Here is a 17,379-nt window from a genome sequence, read left to right as displayed (position 1 = left end):
ATTTCCTATAACTTGAAAATTTTTTGGTAAACTCTAGAGTAGACTTAACTAAGAATTTAAATAAAGGAAGCAGACCTAGGTTATCTTGAGTGGGTAGGAAGTAGAAAAAGCACTGTAAGGCTTTTTCCCTTGTAGCTTGGTCAAAATACAAACTAAACTTCCTCAAAGAACTCTAAAAATACTGTTATTAAATCCCCTAACACTTGGTTTTTATGAACCTCTCAACCACAGTAACACTGTCCTAAACACAAACTATTGATTTAAAGTATTCTGACAATGCCCAAAATCAGCTATGAGAAGCAGTGAAAGAAAAAGAACTTTCTTGCAAATCTCTGAACAAAAGCTGAATATGCAACAACAAAAGAAGTTAGTTTTGTAATATATCAACCATGACTTTAAACTTCTGTTCAGTGATCAAATGCATCAATGATTGATTTCCTTGATTAGTTCTAACTAAATGTTTGCATTTGTGGACCAAACATTGTAACTGGTTTTATCCACACTCAAGCAGATATTCAAGTGTTCGTTTTAACCTCAAGATTGAAAACATAAATTTATAAAATTGATGATGTCACAACTGCATGTGCAGTTGGACAAAGTATCAAAAACAAATGTTAGTGTACAAACAACATTTTGTAGTTTTTTTATCTAAAACCCTCAAATTTTTCAATGGGAAAATTTTTGCTATGAAGTAAAATAGGCAAACTGTCACCTCATAAAGTATGATCACATCTATACAACTAAAACTCAAGACACAGAAACCAGTGTGCTACAAATGATAACAATGCTCATCTCTGGATGAAGGGAAGACTGCAGGTGATTTTATTTCCTTTTTTATTTTCTTTCTCTAACCTCTTAATTTTTTATAATGATAATATGTTAAAAAAAATTTATCACCCTTCTGTATATACATTTCACAATATGGAATATCTGAAATTGTGAAACTGCAACCCATAACATTCTCTGAAATTTGCTCTTTACTTGTTATGTCGTGCCTTGAAAGTTATCACTATTCTATATATATATTTCAAAATAAAACATATAAAAAAATTAAAAATGAAAATGAAAAAAATCAAATTAGCACACTAAGGTTTTTTGTCTATTAAAAAAAGACTGTCAAAGGCTCCTACAAAAAGAAAACAGGCTTCTGTGGTCATTAAATTACCATTAAGAGTTTGAAAAGCATTGTCTTAGCATCTCAAATATACTAAAACAAAGCAGTTAGCTATATTTTCACTATTATCTTTTCACCCTTATTTACTGTACAGGCACAACTAGCCAAAGAATTTAACTATTTTAGAAGAACTTATTATAAGCAGTTGAATGACAAATAGGGTCTCTTTCGTAAGCAAAAAAAAAGAAAAAAAAAAAAACACTAAAAAACAATTTAACCTGTTTCTCAATACCATTATGATATAAATATGGGCACTAAATTACTTAATGAGTTTAAGGAACCACAATAACCAAAAATTATTAAGAAATATAAAGGAACAAGTTTACACATTCAGTATACATCCAAATATGCATTAGCAGTTTATCTAAAATAAACAAAAGTATTTACCAAATATTGAAATATATTTGTAGTTAAAACTGACTTCTAGTATTTTCTTTGCAACACCTAGAGTATTCAAAGAACAAGACCATAAACAGTATCATTTCTGATCCAGACATGCCAGTAGTAAATAACAAAAAGTCAGATAAAATTTAAAGGAATGGATGTCAACTTTCATAAAAATCAGGTATGAAAAGCACCACAAACCATAAAGAAAAGACTTAAAAACTCCAATTTTTGTGTTCAGCAGCAGCAAAAGAAATATGGCTTGCAAAATGCTAATAAAGAAAAAAACCACAAAAAGGAAGGTGCTAAGATATTTTTTAAAAGGAAGTAGTAAATTTAACTTACTGCAGCATCAGCTCTTTTACAGCATTTCATTTGAACAGAATAGTCTAAGCACTGGCCAAAAGAAATAGAATGTGAGCAACATATGCAATTTAAAATTATCTAGACACAGGTAAAATTAAAAATATAATTATTTACCCAATATATCTAAAACATTATCATTTCAACATGTAATCAATACTAAAATGATCTGTAGTATTTTTACTACATACTTCAAAAGTCAGTGTGTATTATACACACAAGCACCTCTCAACTTGGATGCTAAGTTCGCATCAGAAATACTTGATCTGTATTTAAATTTCATGAAATTTATAGTTGAAAATGTTGATTCACACAGCCAAGTTGTTCCAATCATACTTAAGTTTTTCAATAACTAAATCAGGGGTCCGCTTTAAAATTTTTTAATTAATTAAAATTAAGTAAAATTTAAAATTCAGTTCCTTAGTCACTCTAGATGCATTTCAAGTGCTCAACAGCCATGGCTACCATACTGAACACACAGGTCTAAGGGATACACATCATAAATTGACAAACGAACCAACAACTCCTAGAATATTTGGTGTTCAAACAGAATGGAAGTTTCTACTAAAGCTGGTGCTCAAGCAGTATAAACATAACATTACACATACAATGGTGAAAACAGGTAAACAAAAAAACTTAGAAAACAAATACTGAATTTGATACTAAGTCAGATTCATGCCAGTTATCTGATATTAATAGGGAATGATTTTGGAGATGGGGGGAGGGCTTCTCCATTATTATAACCTTCTCCAAAAACAAAATTCAAGGCATTTAATACCACCTGTTTTCCTCTGCAGCTCAAAAGCTGTATCATACTCCCAAATGCAGCAACAGCAGCAGCAGAAAGAAAGTAAAAGAACAGAGGGTAAATTAATTTTAAGAGTACTGCTGTCAGAAAGGAAAATGTTAGAGCAGAAAGGGATGGGGACCTGCATGACAAGCGTACCTGAGAACAGCAGCCCAGACGAGTTAAGAGATTGGGAACATACGGGGGGACTGCGTAAACTAGTACATTTATTTAAGATGATGGAAACCGGGTTCCTCACTCTTGGAGAAGAGATATACAAACATGGAAAATGGGAAAGCTAGAAAGAACTCCTCATTGAACTGGAATTGGAGGTACCAATTACTTAGATAACGAAATAAATGTAGATGTTTTAAGAAAAGAGAGAGAGAGACATAAATAAATATTAGGCCTAATTCTTCCTAAGAGAGACTGAAAACAACAATAAATATTCCACCAGCCAGGAGCAGAATTACTACCCAGATCTTCTTTTCTAAATACTATTCTCCACCAAAAGGAACACAGACTCCTGGAGAAATGGCTGGTCCAGGACTGGAGTGGGGAAAGAACAAGACAAGAACTTTCTTGTGCAGAAAGAAAGCATATGATCAAAGAATGATAGAATATGTTCAAAACAAGGACACTTCTTTTTCCTTTGCTTGATACTTTGCTTGTGATAGTTTTTCAAGATTCTGAATTTAATTACAGTTTATTTTCATGTCCTCAAATTGCATAGCATGAACATAAACGAACTACTCAAAATTCTACTGTTGGCAGACATTTGGATCGTTTCTAGTTCTTGAAAATTGTGAACAATTCCACTACCATGCTGCATATGTCCTGACACTAATTGACACACACTTTTTAGGGCAGTCTATGAATGTAACTGCTAGGACAAATGGTATGATCTTAAAATTTACTAGGAAAGCAAAATATTTTTCCAAATTGGTTGTATAAGAGTTCCCTTTATCCCACAACTTTAAAAAATGTGTTATTTCAGATTTTAAAATTCTGCTTGTTTGACGAGTACACAGATTAATGTCTTGTGGCTTTACTTTGTATATCCTTGATGATTAGTAAGATTTTGCAAATATTCATGTTTTGCAACCATTTGTATTTCGTTATTTCAGTATTTACATTAAATTATTTTGCTGTTATTTAAAAAAAGAAAGAAAGACTCAGAAGGTAAGCTTGAAAGGGTTTCCCACCAGGACAACTGTTATGCTTGAAAGTATTTCACAGTAAAAAAGATATTTTTTAATGTATTACGGTATCCAATCACGTGAAGAGGACAAGAAATCATATTGTGTAACATTTAGCTAAGTAGTGGTTGTTGAAGAATTCTTTACTTATGAAAAGGATAAGAACTACAGATCCCCAAAACATTAAATAAGGTATACACACAGAACACAAACTCAGCAAAAACTCGTGAAAGCCTATAATAGTGACATTTATGGGTAGTATGGCAGTTTCACTTCTGTTCTTACAAGAAGGGTAGAAAACAGTCAAGATTCTTATCATTTAAATTAAAGTTATGCTTTAGACATAGGTGGTTTACCAGCAAAGTATCACTATGCCCCCCAACTCATAGCCAAAATCCTACAAAATCCATGGAGACAAAGTAACCGGTAAAATGCAACACAGACAATTTGCCCACCAAAAGTAAAATTTAAACTAGCACTCTTAAGTAGGAGAGTGCCTGGTTAGGCAGAACAAATATTTATGTTGAGAGGACTACCATTTATAAATTGTTGGTGGCTTTTTTATCTAGGTAGAAAAGAGCAATGCAAAGAACCACTTCAGTGGCCCTTTTTCGTTACGTCTTCGAAGCAAAAAGACACCATGGAGAAACGGTGTAGAGCAGGCTCTATTTTTGACTAGATAAAAGCTGTCCCTACCAGTATGAAATAATAGTGAGCTAAGAGAAGGAGGTGTGTTAGAGTAGGCAAAAAAAAAAATGTCTTCTAACAAGCAACTGAGGCTTCAGGGCTTCCCTTTTAAGTTTAATAACAGAAGTTCTCCAATATACTTCAATGGCCCTGAATGAGGTCCACAGACAAGAACTTTTCTCCACCCTGAACATACACAATAAAGGAATTCACCTTGAAAGAAAGGAGAATGAAAGCCTAAACCTAGATTTGGAGATGAAAGAGGGAGGGTGATTTGCACTGTATAACTGAAGCTGAAAACCTCTATTCACCCAGCTACTCTAACCACAACAGGCATATTTTGAGAAATCTACCATATTTTGAGGCATATTTTGAAGTGAGATCTTGTAGGGTAAAGGTGTGTCGGCCCTCAAAGAATCATTTTAGTCTAAAGGACATCCAGGAGTCCAGGCCTACGGGGTGACATGCTTATTATTAATCTGTGCTGGTGGGGGGACTAAGCAAATAATATCAACTGATAGCAAACTGGTGAAAATGGTCATGTAGGTTATAACTACATTATTCCTAAAACTAAAACTCACAAATCCTAGAAATGCACATACAATTAATGATAAGCATGGCTTACTTTAAAAAGAATATCTCAGGAAAAAGAAAAAACCCTTAACCTCCAGTCTACAATCCTTTGTATCCTGGTGCTAGCCATCAACAAATAATAAGCAGCAATAATCTTTACCAGCCTTACCATACTTTCATTAAAATTAAATGCCCTGAGCTAAAAATAATAGCACCAACAAAGCAGGCCCCCATAATGTCAGAATAGCACATTAACACCTCACTTAATCAGACATTACTTAGTAGACACACAACCAAAAACCAGAAAACAAGAAAAACCTGAGCAACCCAAATACATTGTTAAAGCTAATGAATTTTACTCATATCTATTAACTCTTTAAACCATAAAACCACTTCTAACAAAACCAGCCGTTTAGTTGTCCAGTCCAGAGAAAATCAGAAGCAACCATTAATAAGGAGCCTGATACAAATGAGCCAATAGTAGCAAGCAGTGATCCACTAATAAACCATAAATTTGGGGGTGGGGGTGGAGAGAGCTGGGGCAAAAACCATTTTTTCAAAAACTTAGCAGTATAGGAGGCTTTAAGTAAATGCATGCATGACGGCTCATCACCCAACAGCCCTTAAGTGTATTATTATCTACAATTGGTGCTCTTAATTATTGCCTGAAGAGATCAAGATCCTCTATTTAAAAGGGGGGAAAAAAGAGACACACTTTAAGAGTCTTACCAAATTTTTAATACAAAGAGATTTGTTACGAAAAGAAAGAAACTTCAGTTAACTGGAAATCTTACTGGAGGTAAGGGAACACCTTATTCCCATAACAATGCTGAATAAATTAAACATTCCAGAGGATTGCAAAACATAATTATATAATTTAAATGAGATTTCCATTTGGAGCACATAAAAACAAGAGAGCCAAATCCTTCTCATTAGCGTATGTGATATTTAGAAATAAACCATATAGAAAAAAAGAGGTAACAAGGTAAAAAAGAAAAAAAAATCAATTCATACGGTCATTATCAAAAACTAAAACCATACCTTAATCTCCAAAATCTTATAGAAATTTTACAATAATTAACGTCTCAAACATTTGTACTCCAATATCCTTAATTTTGCTTTCCTTATTAGTAAAAAAATAGCATTGGTACCTAAGTCATTGCTAAACCTTTAAAATGAACAGTCTTTATACAGATGTCATTTAACTATCACTGCCAAATAACCTATTTAAACTACAGTCATTCAATTTCCTGCTATCAGATGGAACATACTGAGAAGTTAATGAAACAAACCTGCCATCTCCCGCTTTATAGAAACTACATGTGTATACTGTTTGCCTAAAAGGCTTTTCAAGAAGCGATTTGTTTCATGAAGTGAAAGAATAAAAGGTTTAAGAAGTTCAACGATAAATAATTGTTGCTAACAAAGTAAAAGGACTTAAACTTCCTATAGAACGCAAACTATTTTCTTCTTGGTTTAACTAGAAATTATTTTGTAGAAGAAAGAAAAGAACAAGGACTCAGATATGCCATGTGATCTTACAATTATGAAGCCTGAGTTAGTTTCTCAAACATAAAATTAAGAAAATATCTGCCTTGTATTATAGTTGTGAGATTGCAAATAATATGCCAAGGGCAAGGGGGGGGCTCTCATTATTATTTAACAATAATTAACAATTACTAATACCTTTCCAAATTAATTGGCAAGGAACACTTTGCAAACACTACTTAAAGGCCACGCCTGAAAAAAGTATATACAATATTTGAGCTTTTGTATGGGTGTGTAGAAAAGTCCTTTTGACTACTCCCAAAACTCAATATAATTGAGAACCTTCTACGTAACTGAGTTTTATTTGAAACTGGGCTGTCTCCTCAAATAACGCATTAAGATGGTTATTTCACAGAGATGCTCCACTTAACAATGTATATACATCACCATACTAATAGGCAAATGTAGAATGAATGCCAGGATTATAGAAGAGAAATAAACTACTGAACAATCAGCACATTTCTCCAAACTCATTGTTCTAGTTTGCTAATGCTGTGGAATGCAAAACACCAGAGATGGATTGGCTTTTATAAAAAGGAGGTTTATTTGGCTACACAGTTACAGTCTTTAGGCCGTAAAGTGTCCAAGGTAACACATCAGTAACCAAGTACCTTCACTGGAGGATGGCCAATGGCATCTGGAAAACCTCTGTTAGCTGGGAAGGCACGTGGCTGGCGTCTGCTCCAAAGTTCTGGTTTCAAAATGGCTTTCTCCCAGGACATTCCTCTCTAGCAAGCTTGCTCTTCTTCAAAACGTCACTCACAGCTGTACTCCGTTCGGTCTCTTTGAGTCAGCATGTTTTATATGGCTCCATTGATCAAGGCCCACCCTGAATGGGTGGGGTCATGCCTCCATGGGAGTATCCCACCAAAGTCACCACCCACAGCTGGGTGGGGCACATTCCAAGCAAATCTAACCAGCACCAAAACGTCTGTCCCACAAGACCACAAAGATAATGGCATTTGGGGGACACAATACATTCAAACTGGCACACTCATCATGGCAAGGATTGTGGAACATAGTGGATAAATGGCATAAAGTATGAAAACTTAGTTGAATTTAACGATCACAAAGAATAACCAAAACTAAAACAGTAACAACTGGCTTAGAATAGACTCTTAAGACAGATACTAAAGCAGACAAAATATAATATGCTTATAATATAGCACATATTATGCTGAAGGGTCAGTACTTTAACTTTTAAAGAGCTTTCCTTGTTAAACTATCTATCACAACCTTGAAGGATCCTTCTATTCACCCAATCTTCCTTGCCCCATATTCATTCAGTCTTGTCAAAGAAATGGCCTACTCTGATGTCTTTACTTCCCAGCCTTCTTCAGCTACTTCTCAAACCCACAGCAAATTTTACTCTCCTGAAACTTTAAGATCACCAAGTATCTGAAGCAAGCATAAGTTAACCTTTGTTAACTCTCCATGTATATGAGTCTGTGATAACATCTTCTGTACTTGTGTATTTTCTCTTTTCTAAAAAAAAAACTTTTTTTATTACTAATAGGATACACTTTAAAATAGTAACTTAAGTTTTTTTATAAAAGTCCTTCTTTCAACACTTAAGTGAATTATATCTCAATAAAAGTTATTTGAAAAAAAAAAAAAAGCACAAGGTATTTAGCACAACCAAGATCTAAATACAGCGTGTACCAACAGAAATTTCTGCAATTACGGAAATGTTCTAGATCTGTACTATCAAATATGGTAGCCACATGTGACTACTGAGTACTTGAAATGTGGCTAGCACAATTAAGGGACTGAATTTTATTTCATTTTAATTAATTTAAATAACCATGTGTTGTTAGTGGATACTGTATTAGACACTGAATAGTGCAGAAAACTAGGACATTACCAGTAACTTACATTTACTTATGTGCTCCTCCCTTGGTCAATGCTCCCCCTCTCACTTAGGTAATGCTCAATTTTGTTGCTAATGACTTAATAGTCAAATGCAATAAATAATCTCTATACTTCCATTATACTCCTTCTTAAATCCATTCTTCATTGCAAATCTGAACAATTAACTTCGCTGCTTAAAGCTCTCCAGTTACTCTCTACTACATTTAGAAGACAGGGGGAGAGGGGGAGGTATAGGTGGGTAGGTAGAAAGTTCAAGGACATTTTAGCATAATGATGTCTAGGAACTCTTCAGAATGTTGAAGACATCATCTGCTGCACTTCCCAAATTTACCTTAATCCACAATGATCTATCATTCTGAGTAAAGAGATTATCCACATAGAAATGGATATACAGGTTACTTAACTCACAACTATTAGCTATGAAAATGATCTCCTTGTTCTTATTCCAAGCAATCTATTTACCTATATCTACTGATAGACAGAATGTGCACATTAATAATTATTTGATTTACTAATTAGTTTTATCTCCCATTGTTTGGTTTATACATTAGTCTGTGTTTAACACAAGACCATAAACCATGGATATACTGACAAAAAAATAAATCATTTGTCTCCAAGAAGCTGAACTTTGGCTGCACAAAAGGCATCAACAGAAATGACAGCAAGGTTTTTCTTAACTAACCTGAATATGATTATACCAAGCAGATTTCCAAACCTAAACCATTCTTAAATTCCTGGAGAAACTGATGAATAAAAGCTTACTTAAGGTTCTTTTCTAAAAATCATTAAGCATTTTTATTTAGCATAGCACATGTAATAATACTGCAATATTGCAATATCAAGATTCAAGCCACAACATTAAAAAGTAAATTCTTTATGAAAGCTCATTTGAAAATCTAAATTAATGTAAGTTAAGGTGGCAATTTATGACCAATTAAGTGAAAGTCAACCATAAGCCTAAACAAATTACACAGGCTTTTCCTTCATGTAGAAAGTATCAATAACCATTCTTTTTTAAAACCACATACAAAATTATGTCTGCCACTTCTCAAAGGCATAATCCTCTTCCAAACAGTAACACTCTTAAGAAAAGCTTTTGGCAATTTCTTTTCAGTCTAAAAGCTGCTCTGCCTTTAAGATTTGATAAAATTACTAAGTTGACGAAGCAAAACGCTCCTAAAACCCAACTTCAAGAAGCATAAAATAGCTAATTGACTTGCAACAAGTAGTAAATTATGGCCTTCAAGAATACTTTTTATTAAAAGTACCTCCACATAGCTTTTCAGTTGATCCTTAACAATCCTCTCTATAAAGTCAGTAAGACCTATTACTAATAAATCAACAGTACAGATTAACTTCCTTATTCAAGGTCAGATAATTGGATAACCTAAAACCCCAATCTTCAAGTTTGGTGCTTTTTTCCATTATACTGTATTCTATAACACCATAGTAAACTCTCTAAATACAAGATTACAGAGAGTCTGCTGTGGACCAAAGAAATGCAAGGATAATGGATGACACAACTCTGAGATATACAATTATTTCTAACTTAAAACAGAAAAAAAAAAATTGACTTTTATTAAAGTAGTTTGAGCATTTACTAATGTCTTCAAAGGGTTCAAAGACTAGTGGAGCAAAGTATATAAACGATTTGATAAATACTATGAGAATTATTCACAGGATCCACCAAACTGGAAAATCCTTTCCAGGTACATGTTAAAGAAGTAAGACACAAATTTTAGTAAATTCTGGAAAAAAGCAATTCAGAAAGGCTGGCATTTAGGAAAGTGACAGGTCATGAAATTAGAAAGTTAGGCAGGGACCAGGAATTTGAAAGGACCAATGACCCCATATCCAAATCCAATACTCCTCCTATGAAAAATGGCAGTAATATTAAGAGTTTTGCTACATGATTTTCAAACATAAATGTAAGCAAAATTCAAACAAAATATTCATAAACATCCTCAAAAAGAGGATATCACCACAACAATCTATAAATTAGTAGGAGCTCTTATTATACCAATTTTATGTATAGGAAAACTGTAGCACAGTACTTACCCAAGGTGACAGTATTATGTAGCTGAGCCAGGATTTGAATCTAGACACTGTAGTCCTGAATTACTATATTACTCTGCATAAAAGTAATACCCTCTTCAAACCTAAATTCAGGTCATCCTGAATCTCTCACCTACTACTGCAGAGCAGACTGGTCCTATGTAAAAATCAAGCAAACAACAACAACAAAAAAAAACTCAAATAAAACACAGGTTATAAAAATACATCAAAATAATTTTAAAGAACAGCTACAGCAAAGACCTAATAACTAATTATCTTGAGTTTTTTCATGTTATACTAACATTTTCAGAAACTTTATACTGAGTCTAACCACTCTTGCTACTTTTAAGCTATATCTAAAACATTAAAATGCTACTGGAAAACTCAAAAGTTTATGATGATTTCTGAAAATAAAAGCCCATTTTTAGTTGAAGGTTTCCAGAGATTAACTAGGAAGACTTTCAAATGACATGGATTTTGCACTAGAATCTGAATGTCAAGAAATGAATTTAGTCAGCAGGCAACAAGAGAATGCCTATTTGTTTTATACAAAACAACCTCTTTATAAGTTCTTACACTAGGAACAAGTGGGCACTTTAGGACCAGGTACTAAATAAGAGAAGGTAAATAAGAAAAAATGCAAACATTATTTAAATCACTAAGACTAAGGAGGAACTAACTACATGATTAAAAATCAACCTAAATGTAATTCTCAATTCCTGTACCACCGAGGTTACTTACAGCAATAATCTTCATGTATTTAAAATCAAACCTTACCTAATCAAAGTCACCCTGCTTCTAATTCTATTCTCCTGTGTTGAAGGGACAAAGGATTATTTCAAACAAGTTAGCAATCAAACATTTAATTTGCATGGCAGATACCCTTAGAGTAAAGGAGTTATCTGAATTTTGCCAATACTCATCAGTGAATCTGATAATCAAAAAAAAAAAAAGAAAGAAAGAAAGAAAGAAAAACTGACTAATCCCTGAAATCTACTTCTTGCAACTGAAAGTTACTGCAGATTCTCATCCTAAAAAATAAGGAATGTGGTACACATTTAAATGACTAATCCCTGAAATCTAGTTCTTGCAACTGAAAGTTACTAGAGGTTCTCATCCTAAAAAATAAGGGATGTGGTACACATTTAAATGACTAATCCCTGAAATCTAGTTCTTGCCACTAAAAGTTACTGCAGATTCTCATCCTAAAAAATAAGGAATGTGGCACACATTTAAAAGATAAAAGGAAAAAATCCTCAATATTCAAATAGGGAGATTCAGTTCAATGAATTAAGAACTACAGCAAAGAAATGTGAAGGTTTCTTAATCACAGACCCACATCCCATTTCTGCAGCATTACTAAACTTTTCATAAAACATTAACATTATACACCCATGATGGGACTTACTTTAACTTCCTAAAAGCCAAAGAAAAGTGAGCACTAATGCATACTGGAGCTTAAAAAAAAACTTATGATTTGACCTCCCCTTTCAGGTAGATACGGAAACAATCTCATCAATCTGTAATGCATCTACTGGACTCACTAACAGGAAGCAACCTGGGGAGAAATGTGCTTAAACTTTCCTTTAAATCATTTCTAATGTCTATCTAACATTGTATTGTTTCTTAAAAAACATGATCCCGTCCTAGAAAAGCAATAAGAACTCAGGCTAAGTCCAACAATAACATTTTCTGCCCCAAGACAACTGAATATCTGACCACCACTCCCACTCCAAAACAGTACTGCTTCATTTGAAATTTATTAATTAGCCATCTATTGGACTACAAATGCTTTAACACATCCCAAATTAATAGATCCTAACCAATTTAATTTTTGTTCTTTACTAACCTAAGCAAGTCACTTTTCCTGCTTTATGAGTTTCAGGTCCTCATCTATCAATTCAGTAGCTAGACAGGATAATGTAAGATTCCTTCCATTTTTAATACATGAAACTGAGTACAACCCTTCTGTTTTGCTACAGAAAAATATATTAGAAGTAAACATTCTGCAAAGAAAACGCTTTCCTTTCTTCCCAGTGCTTTAGTTCCTCAATTTGTTTTAGTTCTTTAGTCTTTAATTTGGATCCAAAGACAAAAGCTCAAAAAGTGACCTTCTGAATACTTTAATGGCATATACAGTTAGAGTCTTGGGCAAAAAACACAAAAACTACTGCCCAACTACTGTTTATAAACGAATTCTGAACTAGGATAATCATATTTTTAAAACCACAGTGAAAAATAAAAGAAGTGGGGTGGAATTACATGGAAGGTTCTTCATTAAACCAGGGTATCACTCAATGAGCTAGGACTCATTTGGCTCTACAGCCAAATGCTGAACTTGGTTTAAAAATACTGTGCGAGATCAGAATTTCCTTAGTTTGATCATGCTCATGCCTAGAGAGAGAACTAAAAATCCAAAAAGTCATGAGTTCTAAGAAAAACTTAGAAACTTAGGTGAACCTCTTCCTGCTACATTAAATAAGATTGAGTTTTTTCCACTGTATCATTAGTTCCAAGATAATATACTATCACAAAATTCCAGGTGATAAAGGAAAACATATATTACATACTGAGAAATCTCAAAAGTGAAGCAACTAAAACTAACAAAATAATCTAAGAAACTAAGCTAACCAATTAAGGAAAAAAATTTGTTAAAAAAGCACCTATTCAAATATGAAATTATAACAGAAGAATAAAATTCCAGGATCAGTAGCAACAGGCTCCCTTGGTAGGTACAAAAAAAAGACTAAGTGACTGCCTGCAAACTAAATTTTTGCCTGTAGGAATAAAGTTATAGTTGGACAAGCTTTTTTTTTTTTTTAAAGGTTTGCCCATTTTTCCAACTCGAAACCACTATAAAATGAATAGTGTTTATTTCATAATGCCTTAAATGTTCTATATTATTAACTGACTGCCTTAGGAAATTATTAGGCTCCTAAAAAATCTGTCAGTTTTTAAGTTCTACATGCTGTGTTAATTTACTTTCACATTTGATAAGGCCTTGGTCATTTGGAAGGTGGCATTCAAAGGGTTAAGTGTTAGCATATTAGTCCATGGATAAAGTAAGTCCCCACATCATTCAATTACTTTTCATTTCCTATTTCAACTTGGTCCGTTTTCTTCACAAAAAGAATATCAAGAATGCCATTTTTCATGTATAGTGTACCCGATTTTTTCATTTAGTAAAACTCTGCTTCTGCCAATACTATGCTCACTTCTTTCTTAGAACATACTTCTAATCAAGTTGCTACCAGTCAAGCAACAAGTTAGCCTGAACTCAGCTATTTAAACCTAGAATATTCTTGTCGACCAGAATGACACATCATTATTTACACCATGAAAATCTCCCTGGGAGTTTTTAAAAAAGGAAGCATTGTGAATCCTTTGGACTCTTGGGGAAGTTTCGCTTAAAAACCCTTTATAATAGCATTAAATCAACAATAATGACATTACAACTCTCAAAGCAAAACATTTTATGTGGGTACTTGCACCATTCACTGTATAATGAATGTGCTGAAACTACAGTAGTTTTGATTAGCAATGGCAGATCAATGCTACATACCATAAAGCTCAAGCATCATTAGGTGGGATAATAACCAACATTTATTGTGTCTTACTGGTCCCAAAGCATTTATCCAAAAGGGGGAGAGAAGAAAGTCTTTTTTATAATTCTTTTATACGAAATGCCTATACAACCATCTAAGATACATTCACAGGAAGGGCATTCATGAACAAAGTCGTGTACATCTTCTTTAAAAGGAAGCCCTGATCTCAGAGATGGAAACACACATCTAACACACCATCACTGCAGAGCCTCTGAGGAGACTGAAATAAATGCATAAAGCAAGAAGACCATGTACTTTCCTAAAAGTCCTTTCAAAAACTTCCCCACAGACAATGCGTTTGTACCCAGATGACTTTCACTACCCTCTCACTAGCAGCAAACCCCTTTGAGTACCAATAATTCTTAATCCATCCAAACACCTAACATGCATTAGGTGCATGCTCCAAATTCTCTTCATTTCAGAATCTTTCGAAAGTTGGCTTCCCCCACCCTCTCAAAGGGAACAGAGAAGGGCATGTAAAAGGGTGACCTCGATAATAAAATGGCTTAATCGAGCCAAATTTGGGATCCAAACCAGCCTAAAATAAAGAAGCAGGTGAGGCTTTACCTGCAGTTCACACCAGGCGACCTCCACGGTGGTTTCAGTGTCCAGACCCTTGTAGACCGTCTTAAAAGAGCCTCTGCCAATTTCGATGTCAAATTTCAGAAAGCGGCCGTCGTTGGACATCCCCACAGCCTTGGTCTCCAGCTCTTCGATGTCATCCTGTTGCTGGCTCCGTTCCTCCTGCGAGTCCCTGGCGCCGCCGCTGCCACTTCTCCCCGATGGAGGCTCCTCTTTGCTCCCCACATGGTTGGGCTGGGCAGCCGGACGGTCGCTGCTGGTACTGCCGGGGGCAGTGGAGGCGGCAGCGCTCCCGCCGGCGGGCTCCCCGGGGGCTGCGGCGGCGGCGACTGCTGCAGGCGGCTGGGAGAGCTGGGAAGCGACGGCGGCAGTCAAGGTCTCCTCCCGGTGCGGCTCTGGTGGAGTAGTCTGCGGAACAACCACGGGGGCACTGGGCTGGGGAAGAGAAAGAGGAAGGCCAGGCAGTTCCAACGCGGTGGCATTGGAGTCGCAGATGACGCTCCGGCGGAAGAAGCGATGCTCCGTGGTAGTCGTGGTCGCCGCCGCCCCACGACTGTCCTTGTCCATAGTGTGGCGGCGACGCCGGTACTCCTCGGTCCTGCCAGTCCCAGCGTCGGCCCCCGCCGTCGCCAGCTTCTCCCCCACGGAGGAATCGGAGCTGGAACCATTCTTGGGGGAAGGCGCCGGCGGCGAAAGAAACAGCGAGCTGGGAGTACTGCTCTGCTTCTCTGCGGCGCCGCCAGACATGTTTGGTCCGCTGGAGAGGGGCGAGCGAGCTCGAATTTGTAAATGAAAACGAGGGTGAAGGGCCGACCCAGAAGAGTGGTGACGGTCTGGAGGGCACCGCTGCTACCGCTCCTCGGCCCGGCGGGCTCGGATCGGCCGGAACGGCTCCTCAGCACTGACAAGCCGCCCCGAAGGAGAGGCGGGACTCTGGGCCCAGTTGCGGCGGCTGCTGACTCCGAGGCTGCTGCGGATCACAGGGCGGGCTCGTCGGCGGGCGATCCAGCAGATGAGCCACGGGGGTTAGCGCCTCACGGTCCGCATCCATCCTGCGGCGAGGGGCGGCCGGGAAGGCAGTAGCGGCGGCGGCGCCGCAGTCATGAGGGGTAGGGCAAGCAGCCGGCGCCGAGGCGAAACGGATGCGGCGACCGCTCCAGCTCCTCTCCGCCGCCGCCTCCCGACTTGGTGGGCTAGGCCCTGAGGGCGGCGGCACGGCGAGGACGGGACGAGCACCGACGCCCGGGCGGTGGCGGCTCCAGGGCAGAGAGAGTGGGAGGGGCCGAGGACCGCGAGGGGAGGCCGGGCCGGGGGCTCCGGCCGGTCGGTGCGCCGCCTCTTTCCACACGCGCCCCCAACTTGGGGGCGAGGCTCACAGGGCGCCCATTGCCCCAACGGGAAGGGCCAGCGCCTCGAAGCCTCAGCGCCTGAGGAGCGGGGCCCCCCCTTCCCCGAGGCCTCCCCGCCCACCTCGGGCCTGGCAAACCCTCGGCTCCTCCCGGGCCGGTGCCGGGGGACTGACGGAGGGAGGGAACGGTGGGGAGGGGAGGGCCGCTCGCCACGGGCCCGAGCTCCGCTGCTTCTCTGGATGAAGAATAGAGAAGATCGAGAGGACTGAGTGAAAGAGATAGGAAAAGAAGGGAGTAGTCACCCCCACCAGGCGCCTTCTGTCACCGGAGATGGGGGTGCGGAGAGGCCGAACGAAGAGAGCCGCGTCCGCCAGGGAAACTCTCCGCGCTAAATGGCGCCGGGAGTCTGAAGCCTCCACACAGCCCACTCGACCCCGCCCCCCGCCGTCAGGGGCAGCCCCACCCCCACCGCACTCGCCAGGCTCTCGCGCAGGCGTGCCAGTACCGAGGTTCCCTGGGACTTGTAGTTTAATAACCCGAAGGCGGAAAGATACTGAGGAAGAAGGGGGCCTACAGCTTTCGTGATTCCGTGCGGCGACTTTAGGCTGATGCCTCGTGGGAGTTGTAGTTTTCTTTGGAAACCTCCCTTTCTGGAAGGCTGATGGAAGCGTCATCGTGGGTCGCTAAACCCCATCCTGAAGTCTGCGCTAGCTAGGAAAATTATTTAGGGATTAATTGTGGAAGAAGGGAATGAAGGAAAAAAAAGAGGGAGAGAGAGAGGACAAGAGGAGAAACTCCCATAGTGCTCTTCTGAGGCGAGAGAGCTGTTAGGGTTGCCATGCAATGAAAAATGATCTGTTCATCTTTAGTGGAGAGAGCCGCAATAGTGTTGAGTGACTGTAGGAGTGTGGGGGTGGAGAAGGGCAAAGCAGGATAACCAGAGCCTGGGCTTAGAGAACCAGAGGAGCGCAGACTCATTCCGTAGGGTAAAAGACACTTTGTGAAGATTGCCCATGAGATTAATATCAATGAAATGGGTTGGAAGAGACAGATTTATCTTCTCTTCCCTTTCATGACTCTTAAGGCCACATTCTCCGGCTACAAGACAGACGTCCAGCTCTTGTAGATGGACTGTTCTGCTGGTCTCCAGGATCATAGTGAACTCTATCTTTGCTTTCCTAGGAAAAAAAAAAAAAAAAAA

General features: G+C 38.0%; 1 protein-coding gene across 18 annotated transcripts in view; it reads right to left on the bottom strand.

The window, feature by feature from the left end:
• The window catches only part of WNK1 (WNK lysine deficient protein kinase 1), a 179,779-nt gene extending 163,188 nt beyond the window's left edge, over window positions 1-16,591 (bottom strand). For 15 of the 18 annotated variants that reach the window (XM_037845496.1, XM_037845494.1, XM_037845475.1 and 12 more), the window contains exon 1: window positions 14,815-16,591. In XM_037845496.1, coding sequence (XP_037701424.1) covers window positions 14,815-15,576 — 762 coding nt within the window. In that variant the 5' untranslated portion in view covers window positions 15,577-16,591. The remainder of the gene's footprint in view (window positions 1-14,814) is intronic. The other 3 variants (XM_037845488.1, XM_037845490.1, XM_037845491.1) reach the window with 1 other exon arrangement.
• Between the last annotated feature and the right edge of the window lie 788 nt (window positions 16,592-17,379).

Source organism: Choloepus didactylus, chromosome 8 (genome assembly GCF_015220235.1).
Source record: "Choloepus didactylus isolate mChoDid1 chromosome 8, mChoDid1.pri, whole genome shotgun sequence".
NCBI classification, from domain to species: Eukaryota; Metazoa; Chordata; class Mammalia; order Pilosa; family Megalonychidae; genus Choloepus; species Choloepus didactylus.
The sequence above is the reverse complement of the archived record's forward strand: the minus strand, read 5'-3'. Positions and strand labels throughout refer to the sequence as shown.